The sequence below is a fragment of the Misgurnus anguillicaudatus genome, chromosome 23 (genome assembly GCF_027580225.2).
Source record: "Misgurnus anguillicaudatus chromosome 23, ASM2758022v2, whole genome shotgun sequence".
NCBI classification, from domain to species: Eukaryota; Metazoa; Chordata; class Actinopteri; order Cypriniformes; family Cobitidae; genus Misgurnus; species Misgurnus anguillicaudatus.
This window is the reverse complement of record NC_073359.2, coordinates 3,294,199-3,307,089: the sequence shown is the minus strand read 5'-3', so window position 1 is coordinate 3,307,089 and position 12,891 is coordinate 3,294,199. Positions and strand designations below refer to the sequence as shown.

The following is a 12,891-nucleotide window of genomic DNA, read 5'->3' as shown; positions in this document are numbered from 1 at the left end:
TCGTGTGGAATTAGTGGGAAACACACTGAGAATCAAAGACGTCAACACAAGAGACGCTGGAAGATATCAGTTCAGGTTCATCACTAACACATCAAAAGAAGTTTCCGGTTATTCTGGAGTCGCTCTTACTGTTACAGGTAACTGCTCATAATAAACTCTCTGTAGTTCACCACTCATTATACTGAAGCATTATAGCTCGAGTAGGAGTCTGATATCAACACGACTGTGATTAGAGGTTTAGGTAATGCTTTATCAATTGAGCTAAATCAAAAATATGAGGCCCAACTTTGAAAAGTAGTTGATGTTTTATGAAATTTCAGATACACGAGTGATAAGCAGCCCAAACCCTGTGATGGATGGAGAAAAAGTGATATTAAGCTGTTCAACTGATTGCACTCTGGATAACAAACATACTTACATCTGGTATAAGAATGGACAACAGGTAACAGATGGATTGAGATTATTAAACAAGCTGTACCTGGACTCAATCAACAGTGAGGAGCTACAAGAGTATTCCTGTACTGTAAGAGGTAACACAACATCTCATCATACATCTGATTTTACTGTTACACTTTAAAAAATAAACAGTTGGATCAACTTAAAAAAAGAACTTTTAATAAACTTGTTTTAGTTACCAACTGAAGTAACTATTTAAAGCTACAGTCGGCAATTCTGGAGGATTGAGATGATTTCGAATGTTTTAAATTTTTATCCCCCTCCCACACTACCACCGAGCAACCTCATATTGAGCTCGTCCTCATCAGTGCGTGTTTAAGCATACTTAGATTACTTACATAACACTCAGAAATACAATAAATGGTTGATAATTAAAGCACAATTACCTGTCAAGAAGAAATATGGTAAGCTCTGCATCCAGCTAGAACCTTTAAAAGCTCATAGATCCCTCCACCTTTCAAATGCTGGTCCGACATTGATCCTAGTTTTATTACAGACACAGTCGCTTTCTATCTTCGTTTCCTTCGTTTCCTTGGTTGCTTTCTTTTCATTGGTTGTTCTGCTAGCTCTAGTTGTTAGCCAAGGAATCAAAAGTTTGTTAGTGAATGTTCTCTCCACCATCACGCTGCGTTCAATATAAGGTGGATTAATGTGATATTAGGCTTGTTCAATTTCAAGCAGCACCACAAGAACCAATCTTGCCGACTGCAACTTTAAGTAAATCCAACTTTTTACTTGTTACAGTGTAAATGATAAAATGGATATTTTCAGTCCTTGATGCTGATTGGTTTATTGTCAGCTATGACATCATCACTGAGCTACTTTCAGTCTCACTGTGCAGCACTCATAGCTGATCATTAATATTAAAGTGAGATGCTACAAAATTACAGCTTCTGCAGGTTTCAAAGTCAGGTGTCAGTGTGCCGTGTTGTTTTGTGTACCATCATTACTGGGGAAACCCCTTAAAAAGAAGATGAGGAAACACAATCAAGGTGGAATTATTATTTTCTAACGCAAGCTTTACTTTAAATGTACTAACGCAACCAAAAGTGAAAGTGTTTTAGCGCTGCCAGTGGCACTGAACGTCATAGCACATCACTCAGAACTTTTGTGTTATTTTGAAAATATGCACACAGCTGTCATGATGGTAATTTCTGAGTAGCGCTGTGATAACGGCTGCAGTGAGACTGAAATCTGAGAATCACAGAAAAGTCAAATTCTGAATGTTCTGCCTTTTCTGAATATAACTGAGTTTGTGTCTTTTTTTCAGATACAATGGACAAAACAAATGCTTAAATACATAAAACTGTAGGATACTGATTAAAACAAGGCTTGGCTTTCTGAAGGTTTGCTACTATAATGTTTTAATAAAGCTTTTTGTACCTGTCTTTCTAAGATATTTTTCCACATATTATATTTGTATTAAGACATTCATATCATCACATAAATGTTATCTTTTGAATATATTTCTCTGTTTTCTGTTTTGACTGCAGTATGTGGTAACACTTTCTATGAAGTCTGTGTTTATAATGCATTATTGCAGGTATATTCCCTTATAATAAACATTATTATACTGTATGTTGTTGTCTAATAAATAATCAGCATAACAGTTTCAATACATTATTTGTGGTTGCACCATTTATGAGTATGATGTTTTATAACACATGACGAACTCCATATTGTTATCTTGTATTATAAGTACATGTTGTCATGTATTTTAAATTTCATATATTTGCATTGTATAATATCTTACTACATCTTTGCATTTCTCACTTGACCTAAAGCAGTAAATAAACCATATGTCTTCTTATAAACATCCACAATGCTTTACACACAAATAATGAACCAAACCGAAAGCTACAGATTGGGCTTTAATGTTCTTTAAAGGGAGAACGTGTATGAAGTGCCCTTGATAATTTATCTCTATATAATGACTGTCCCCTTAAATTGTTTTACATTATTTAAGGGTATAGGGGCTATTCTGGTCAGAATCTAGAATGTGTTAACATTAAAAAGTTGCTATGTTAAAGCGAGACAGAGCTGAAGTTTATTTCAACATTAAGATGTCTCTTTGAGGTGTCGTAACAGAAAACAGCTTGCACTGACAAATCTTAAAACATCATTGTTTGTCTCAAGATGCACATCAGTAATGTTTTTTTGTTAGGTATGTTTGTGAAAACACTTCAATGTCCTAATTTAACTTAGGCCAAATCCTGGTTAACCTAAAGATTTAGCTTTTCCTATCACCCACTGCTTTCTGAAAAAGAAATGACTTCATTCCTTAAAAACGTTTCAGACTATTAATACACTCATCTGGGGAGGGTGCTAGTAAGTACTTGATATGTGCAGGCTTTTCTTCACATTGACCTGATTTTAAAAAAGAAGGAACTGAGATCATCATTTGCTAAAACTTTACAAACCACTGCTGCATGCAGCGATAACTGCACAACAACTGTACTGTGTGTCAGGAACAGCGGACAAATAAACCCAAAAGCAAGCGATGTCGGGGGTAAACAAAAAACACTTTAATAATTAACAAAACAAAAGTCCATGAGGGGGCAAACAACAGTAAACAGGTTATATAAATACACTGGACAGACTTAACACACAACTAGACTTGACCTTAGACTTTGACACTAGACTTGAACAGCAAATACAAAACGAACGAGCACAAGATAAGAAACACAAGGTCTGGGTCCGAAACCGCATACTGTATAGTAGGTACTGAATTAGATGAAGTACCTACTTACTTGGCGTTAAAACAGTAGGTACTGTATAGTAGGAATCCTGGTAGTATGAATGAGATTCGGATGTACTACATCCGCCATGTTGCTACATCACGTGACATACGTCGTCATCACGTCGTGTCATTTCAGCGCGAAAACAGCTGCGTGCCTCTTCTTCTTCGTTGGATAACTCCTCGTCCGGGGCATCATGGGATAGTGAAGCGTCCATCGTATGCACACTGCAAAATCTAACCGGAAGTAGTAGGTCATCCGGGTACTTTTCGCATACTGTTTTTCGAATACTATGTATTCGGACATACTACTCGCTTCGCCTACTGCTTTTCGCGTACTATATAGTATGTAGTAGGCGGTTTCGGACGCAGCAAAGGGCTTTAAATAAGGGAGTAAATCAAGAGGGGAACAGGTGATAGGGATCAAACAATCAAACCAATGAGAATGACAAGGGAGCGGGGTAAAAGAGACGAGACAAGGAAAACATGTGGCCTGATATCAACACACCATGGCAACGTGTTCCCACACATAACATGGTACTGTCAGAATCCTGTCAAATAGAACTAGACATTAAAACAAGACAAGATTCTGACAGAATCCTGACACTGTGTAATGAATTCATGTTTCATCTTTTAATTATATGCAACTTAAACTAAATGAATTTTCTGGGCTTTGTCTTTCTTCAGATACAATGAATAAAACCAATAAAACAACTTCGCAGAAACAATAAAGAAATGGACAGTTCAGTGTTTCTGTCTCAGTTTCTCATCGTAAGAGATTTGTGGATGTGGTAAATAAATTAGCAAGTAAAACAAATAGAGGTGAGAAATAAGAATTTTATTAATTATATAAATTATAGACTATAATACACTACACTAATGGTCAGATTTTATATTATCTTTTTCTATGTGTTTGTCACTGTTAGACTCACATGTCTGTGTGTTGTAAGGGTGGATTCACTACAGTGGTTCAGTCTGTAGGAACGCCGAAATGACTGAGAAATGTTAACAGCAAGATATTATAAAACTGTGTATTTCTGGTCAATTATCACCCTTCTGCAACCTATACCAACGACGGAAATAAGTGCAGTTATAATAGCAAAATATGTGGGAGAGCATTGCTAGAATATAAATATATTGAATTGCAATATGTAGCGTTTAAGTATTACCTTTAAATCAAAACTAAACAACAGGGGCCGGATTCACGAAAACATTCTTAAGACAAAAAATAAGAAAGTTCTTAAGATAAATTATAAGAAGTGCGTAAGAATGTTCCTAAGTGCAATTCTCAAACATTTCTTAAGAAGTTCTCAATTTTTTTCTTAAGAATATCTTAAATGTGTGTCTTAAGAATAAAATGACACACTTTTAAATGAATTAAGATACCCTGCTAATGAGGTAACAATACACGTATCCATTAATCTTTTGACTACCTTGCGATCATTAACGCGATACAAACGAGTGATGCATCAACAGGATGTTATTCGCTGTTTTAACAGAGGTCAGCTTGTATTAAGGCGGTGCGGTGTGTAAATATAATTCCATAATATCTCAATCGGTTCGTCATGCGGGTCGAGCGCTCTGGGTGTGCGTGCTTCACTCTCCGTGCCCACGGCTTTGTCTCCTGCGCTCACGCGTCAAGAGACGGACGGGGAGGGTGAAGCGTGCCCGCGGTTTCGGAGCCCTCGACTCACATGATGGAGCGATTACCGGTTCGCCTCCCGGTTAGAGCGACTTTTAGCTGTTAAGTAATTTCACAATAAATTTAGGCTACTACGGAGGAAGTTAAATGTTTGCTAATATTATCACTAATACTTATTTGTGTTTCATGACATATTAAGCCATTAAACTTCATAATATGAGTGTGGAATTCCTCTTTAAACTAATCTATGTGAAGTAAACTGATTAAATTGCCATTTCAGACTACAAAATACAACATGTCACATTTAAAACAATCACATTAACTTATAAAACATCTTACATTTTGAGATTTAAGACTACTGTAAGTTTATCCTAACTTTAAGATGTTATTTAAGACAGTTTATTTTCCGAGAATTCTAATTCTTCTTAAGTTTATTCTTAAGAACATACTTAAGGAAAAAAATAAGAACTTTCTTAAGAAGCTTTTTTGAGAATACAAAATATTCTTGATTTTTTTCTTAAGCTTGAATTTAAGATAAAAATGGCAGTTAAGAAGATTTTTCTTCTTAAGAATGTTTCGTGAATCCGGCCCCAGATTTGTAAATTAAAAGGTTTAATAACAGTACTGACTTAAAGTTAAATTGAAATGGTTACACTATAAATGCATGAAAAGGTACTTAATACAAACAATTGACTGTTTCCAATGTATGTGAGATATTACCTGATAAGATAGAGAAAGAAAGAAAGTTTAGAAGAAAGAGAATCAACATTAAGAACTGGAATCTAAACCCAAGAACTCAGGTAAAGAAGAAAAGCAGAGGGCAGAAAGCAAATGCCAAAAGGCAAAAGCCCAGAAAATCATGAAAACCGAGACCTTTATTCTCTTTCCCTTGACCATGTGACTAAACCTAACATCATACATTCAAACTGACCAATCAGAAGACCACACCTTTAACCCCCACTGTATTGAATAAACAGCTGTGACAATAGTCTGTGATCACTATCAGTAAGCACAGGAATCCAGATGGTACAGTATGGAAATGGGGGTTTTGACAAAGTAATAAATTCCTATATTTTTAATCCTACAAATCCGCCCTTTGGCAGTGTGGGCCACACGTAAGAAGACCCATGATGACACAGTTCATAAGATTATGCTTTCAGTTGTGTGCAGTGGTCATCTTCAGACTTATTGTCCAAACTGGTTGCTGATGAGTCTTGAAGACATCCTTCTCCTTACAGCCCTGCATGAAAGGCTTCATCGAATGGAATTGCACCTTTCGTAATCATGCAGATTTCCATCGATACTTCACACTTTCACAAGAACAGGCCCTGAAGGGGGTTTCATTTTTGTCCTTCTCTTTGAGGCAACACCCAAGATGTAAAACAGCAGGAATCCTGTGATTCAAGCAAATGGCACAACAAACAGCAAAGCATATGGCATTTGTCACTGAAGTTTTAAATGGTCAGATTGGTCTTCAGCCTTAAATCCCTGTCAAATACATTAAAACATGGTCAAGGTGAGAATAAAAGAAAAACTGATAAAAGCTCTTACATTGTTTTGGAAACATGTAAATGAAATGCTTCTTTTTAAACTTAGCAAATGTTAGTTTTAACAACCCACTTTGTCAGTAGAAGCAACAACAACAATATATTCAGTGTAACCAAATACATGATATTTAAAGATCTTAATTTTCCAGTATAACCATTATAAATGAAATGAACAAAATGAAAACAAAGAACATGATAGTTTTAAATGTCTTGCATAAAGAGCAAATTAAATGTAAAACATAATAGCAAAATTAATGAAATTATTACACATAGAAAATTACTCTTTATCAAGATTTCAATATTTGGGACAAAACTAATCAAATTTTTTGAAAAGAAACCAAAACAGATGCTTAAACCACATTTTGAAAATGACTAAAGTGAGGCAAATTGTGTGTGATCTGGCTCTAATCTTCTCAACGCCGTGTTTTTAGTTAAGAAGCATGGTAAAAGTGCTACTGGATCCTGTTGTGAGGTAAAACATTTTCATTAATGCAATTGTATAACACAATGTAGCCACATGGCATTTTTGTGCTCCTCTTTAGGGTCTTACTGCAGCTATACAAGGAATAGCAGAGTTTACCACATAGGAGACAAATCTTTCAACATAGAAACACATACAACTTGAAAATGGTAGACAATTTCAAGAGCAAAAGTTATTCCATTAACACAAGACAACTGGTCTAGAATACATGTAGCTTCAACAACCTCTCACTTAAATGTTTTGTCAAACACTTACAGTGGAAACAGTCAAGTGTTTTAAGAAATTAACTTCATTAGCCTATGTGTACATATAGTACAACAAACAACTAGAATTTGTGTTCTATAGAAACAGCAATGCATTACTAAAGGAAATGCAAACAGGATCATTGCAATGAGAATGTTAAACACATGCTAACTGGCTGCTAATAGCCACTAGCAAGTGAGGTTAACAGCTGTAGTCCTTGCATGAACAATGCAGTTAACTCAGTAAACCAGATTGCTTACATCTGCCCTTAGAAAGTGATTTCCTACATTTCAAATAATAAGGTGGAGGTCTGCCCCTGCCCAGTGACCAGCATTTCTCCTCTATATGGCCTATTTTATGACAGGAATTACAAAGCCTGTTCATTTTGCCACCGGGTCTGTAGCTTGGTTCTACTGGAGCTTTAGGAGGTCTGTGACTCTCTAATGCTTCTTTCACATCATGCGTTTCTGTTCCAGCATGTTGATGCATCACCCCAATCACTGAAATAGGAACACTTTTCTGGGTTCTGGAATATACATTCTATTTAGTAGAAGTAGCGTCATTTTTAGTCCCATAGCTGTTAAGCGTTTGGGGAGACTTAGTGTCTCGCACAATTAGTTTAGCCCTTACAGTACATCTGCAATAATGTCTTTATACTTCTTACACTGTTTAGCCAGGGCTAACTGCTCAGATGATAGTTGATCTATCTGAGTTTGAAGATTTTGGATCTTTGCCTCTGACTTTTGTAATTCAGCGTTTTTGGTTCTCAATTCATCACCTTTAGCTTTCAGGACTGAGTCAAAAATTGCATTCTTTTTACGTAGCTGCTTGCACGTCATGAAATTCAAAGCCTCAATTGTTTCAGCATGTTTGGATTTTCTTTGTTCACTACCAACTGTGTGCCACCATGTAAGAATATCATCAGTGGTAGCATTGTTATCCAAACCCTTTCTATTTAATTTAGAAAGTGTAGGTTCAACTTTCTCGCTCCATATAGCAAACAATATATCATTACTTAAATGAATCCCTTCCATCCCTGAGGAGATAATCTGAAATAATCTCTACTGTACAGAACTATTTAAGGTCCTTCTAATTTCTGTTTCATACAAATCATGCAAATGGAGATTTTACTAACTAGGTTATTGTTTTGTCTTTTGCTACCTCGTGGGCTCTTTTGTTATTAAACCTTTTTGAGTTCACCTATACCTTTGCACTTGGGTCCCATCCTTTGTGATGCATGACAGAAGTTGCAGTAGTGTATAAATGACATTGTTTTAAATACATCCTTTAAGGAATTTCCAAGCAAAAGATAGATCTGAGAGGGGCTTGAAAATATTTTTCTGTACAAAGGGAGGCTGGTGGAACAAGATTTTTTTGTCTTATACCATGTTGTGTTAAGCAGTTCAAAATAAGATAAATCTATTTTTATATGTCTAACTTAATTCTATATACTCAATATTACTGTTGTGCAATTCAAATGAAAACCCTTCAGGCAATGTTGGGGCATGGGGGGTTCCAGTTTCTTGGACTTTCCTTAGGGCCCCCAAAATGGTGAACACGTCACTGTTTACAGGACTCCAACAAATACCAGCTACAAGTAAAGATAAGAATAGTTCTCAGATTATGTAAAATTCAATCATGTTATGAAATGCTTTCCTTCTTCTTATGCTATGAAAAGTGTCAAAAAGTGAAGGAGAGTCTTTCTTTAACATCCGCTTGAGTACGATAATCAGATCATTAAATGATCTACCACAACTTCAGATATTGACACAACTTTACAAACTGGTTGAAGTCAGAGATCTCCACAAGTGCGTATGTATACACATGTATATATATTGAATCTTTAAAATGTTACGAAAAACAATCATGTTAGTTGTGTTTTATTTTACGGTAATAACTGTCTGATGAATTAAGCGTCACAATGATGTTTTATTTTCTCTCAGGAATAAGAAAAGAGTTTTCGGGCTTTTGTGACTTTTTACAAAACTACATCATGAACTTCAGACTCTCATCATTGATCCTGCTGTTACACATTCAAGGTATGAACACTATTGAGTAAACATCAGTTTTGTGCTTGTTGGACATTTGGGAAAAGTATCAGTGTTGTTTACTGCATTAAGACAGTGATATAAGACAAGAGTCAATACAAACCTTAATTATTCAAACGAAAAAATGTAAAAGCTGTCACTTGGGCGATACCCTTTCAAAAGTAAACTTTATTTCTACATAAACAGTGCATATAAGTATCCCAAAGCTACATATTGATTCTGAGGTATGTAAATAGTTCATATTAGGAATTTTTTTTCTGACAGTGTAAGTAAATAAAGACAAGCTGGAGAGGCCAGAATGTAACCACAAAGTTGTTTTCCCAAAGACGCTTTACATGTAATGTACAGCTTTGTGTTTGTAAGGGGGGATTAACTACAGTGGTTTAGTCTGTATGAACTCTGAAATGACTGAGAAATGTTAACAGCAAGTATTTCTTGTCAATTATCACCCTTCTTAAATGGAAATAAGTGCAGTTATGATAGCTAAATATTGCTAGAATATAAATATATTGTATTAATATTTAGAGTTTAATTATTAGCATGAAATCAAAACTAAACAACAGATTAGTAAATTAAATGCTTTAGTAACAGCACTGAAATAAAAATTGAATTGGTTACACTATAAATGCATGAAATGGTAAATAATACATAGTACAAATTAATGTTTCCAACGTGTATGAGATATTATCTGATAGTATAAAGAACAGAGTAAGAAAGAAAGAGAGACACCACTAGACAGTGTCTCTCTTTCTTTTGGATGATATTATTTAAACAATTCACGCAATGCTATTTACAATTTCTTTGAGCCATTATTTAATGTTGAAAAAAAGCATGTCATTTTGAGCTTGAAATGGTTGCAATTGTTTCTGATAATAGAGACATCAGAGAGCGTGTGGTACAAAGGAGAGGAACACGTAACAGTTTATTTGGAATGCCAGAGGAACATACTAATAAAATAATATTTGCTAAGCCACACTGTAAAAAATCCAATTAATGAAATGTTGGAAGGGCAAAAATATATAAGTTAAACCAATTTTCTTGTTTGGGCTTAGTTGAGTAGACATATTATTTTAAGTTTACATAAATCTGTGTTTAAATTATTAAGTGAATTGTTATTTTCAAATTCAGTCAACATTCAGAATGGCTAGTGTTGACTGAACTAATTAAGACAAATCTGGTCAATATGTGGACTTATGACAGCTATGTTTCCTGACAACAAAATGCTCATAATATTACTGTTATTTGGTAACAAAATGTAATTTTAAGAGTTGTTCAGGCGTGAATGTATGTGCTTAAAGTTTAAATATGCGGTCGGTTAATAAAGATAGCGTCTATTTAAAAATGTGCTCGGACACTTTCGGACGGAGAAGAGCTCCAGAAAATCACAGACACTTAAGCGCTCACACCCCGCCCAGCGCAGCCTCGCCTCGGCAAGCCCATCAGAAATCGACTGCTGGCTCTGATATCTCTGTGGCGTTTAAACATGCGATTTAATTCATTTTAATTTCTTATACTTAATAATAAAAGGTTTACCGGTATGTTTTAAATCATATTTTAGGATTGCACTTAAATGATATCGCTGTTGAATGATATTTCATATCTTTCACATTTATAACTGGGCTGCGTACTGCCTGCGAATTTGAACTTCAGAGCTGAAGGTGCGAGTGGAGAAATAGTCCCAATATCATAACAATCTTAAAACTTCTAAATATACCCGTGTGTGTACCCGTGTGCGTGCGTGTGTGCGCGCGCGCGTACTCGCGCGTGTGTATGTATGTATGTATGCGCGTGCGTCTGTGTATTTTGAATTTAAAATGTTATAACTCGGAAGGATCTGGATCACAGGTCATTTCATTTGAGATCAATCCGCACGCAACAGCTGGAATCACTTACTGTTTCACACAAGGAAGGACACAATCAGCCGTTTCCTCAAGTTCACGTCAGGTAAGTGTTTGTAATTAAATGTTAATTTTAGAATATATTAATTGGCAAAGACGCAAATACTCAGCGTTTTTGTAATGATATTTTTGTAAAGATATATTAGAAGTGTGTTATGTTGTGTCCGAAGTAAAGTGGAGCTATTTTAGTTAAGATAGCCTTGATATAGGGTTGGTTTACCGGACAGAGTTTAGAACTCGGTCTTTATTATAATTGGGACATTTTTACAAACAAACTTTATATAATACAATACTGGCGTGCATTTTGAGACAAAACAATAGCACTCATATGTTAAGAGATGTCAGTAAGTTATTTTAGTCAGTGAAAAGCCCTGTCCGAGAAAACCGCCCAATAGTGTTTAATTATGTGTGATGTCTGAGGGAAATTTGGCCTAATATTAACGTTATTAAGAGAATAAAGTCTTTCACCGTCAAACTTTATTATATTAAACATGTTATTTATGTATGTGTGTGTGTTTATATTCCTCTGTTTATCAAACCAGAGCGGAGATGATGTGAGAGAGGCAGACCAGAAGGATACAGAGACAGTCTCCGCTTGGACTGGCTGAGGAAAGTCTCCTAAATGGCCCTGCAGATGTTCTGACTGACTTTGGAGGCTTTTTGGACTGTTTTATGCCCTCTATTTAAAGAAGACTTAATTCTGTATGTTCAGTCTGTATGATAAGTGAATAAGTGAATAAAAAGCTTTTGTTTTTATGTGACTGAAGTTAATTATTTTGTTTACAACACCAGCATAAATTATTCGGTAAATCATTTAAAAATGTTATTAAAAAATTCCAAATAATAAATATTAATTGAAGTAACACATAAAACATTGAGTAAATACTTAAATTTTAATTGACAGAGTCTTTGCTGTAAGTTTTTAAAGATTCAACTGATTAAAACATTTTAGTTGAATGAACTATAAAGCTAATTGAGCCAACATACTTTTTTATATTTGAGTCAAATTTGGGCCAACTAAAAAACATCAATCCAGGTAACACTTTGGAGACAGAAATTGAGTGAACGTAAAATTTCTGTGGAACTAGTTACTAAAAAATAATTCATTGAGCCAACAATTTATTTTTTACAGTGCATGTTATTTTTTATTTGCTGGAGGAAACTAGGAGAAGTAACACAATATCAGGTGTTTCAAAACTTCATACCCGTCATTTTTTTGTCTTCTTTTGTACTATGGCTTCATTAGCTGGCATTTTATCCTGAATGTTCAGCTAAGATGTTGGTGTTGCTGAACTCAAGTGCATCCAGCGTTAGATCACCTGCAGGAGCATAAGATCTGCTTATTTGTGACCCGAACTAATTTGTGCTGCTCTTAGTAGATTGTTGGTCTTTATGGAAATCAGCTGTTGTGCCTGTGTCTTAATTTTTTTTTTTTTTAGTAAATAACCCGCAGATATTAGCACTCCCATCAGCGCTTTTTTGGAATTGCCCTCTCGTGCTAATTTGCCCCATTTAGTAAATCTGGCCCTGTAACATGTAACAATAAGTATGTAACAATGTGTAACGTGGGGTGCTTCAAAGAAAGCAATGGAGAATTGAATCCATGTGCAAAGAGAGGTTTATTAAAGTAAATCCCAAAGGGCAGGCAAACACATCCAAAAAGGGGCAATCCAAGAGAGTAATCCAAATATCAGGCAATTGGTCAGGGCAGACAGAAAACAAACAATATCCAATATAACAGGCAGAGGTCAAAACAGGCAAACACAGAACAGGAAACCGGATTTAGAATAACAGGTAGGTAGCAGGCTAACAAACAGGCTAAACAATAATCAGCAGTGA

General features: G+C 35.4%; 1 protein-coding gene across 1 annotated transcript in view; it reads left to right on the top strand.

Moving 5' to 3' along the window:
• Positions 1–2,552, top strand: part of LOC129453634 (uncharacterized) — a 213,392-nt gene extending 210,840 nt beyond the window's left edge. The window contains exon 6 of the mRNA XM_073862400.1: positions 1,727–2,552. Within this exon, the coding sequence (XP_073718501.1) occupies positions 1,727–1,752 (26 nt within the window). The 3' untranslated portion in view covers positions 1,753–2,552. The remainder of the gene's footprint in view (positions 1–1,726) is intronic.
• Positions 2,553–12,891: the final 10,339 nt, after the last annotated feature.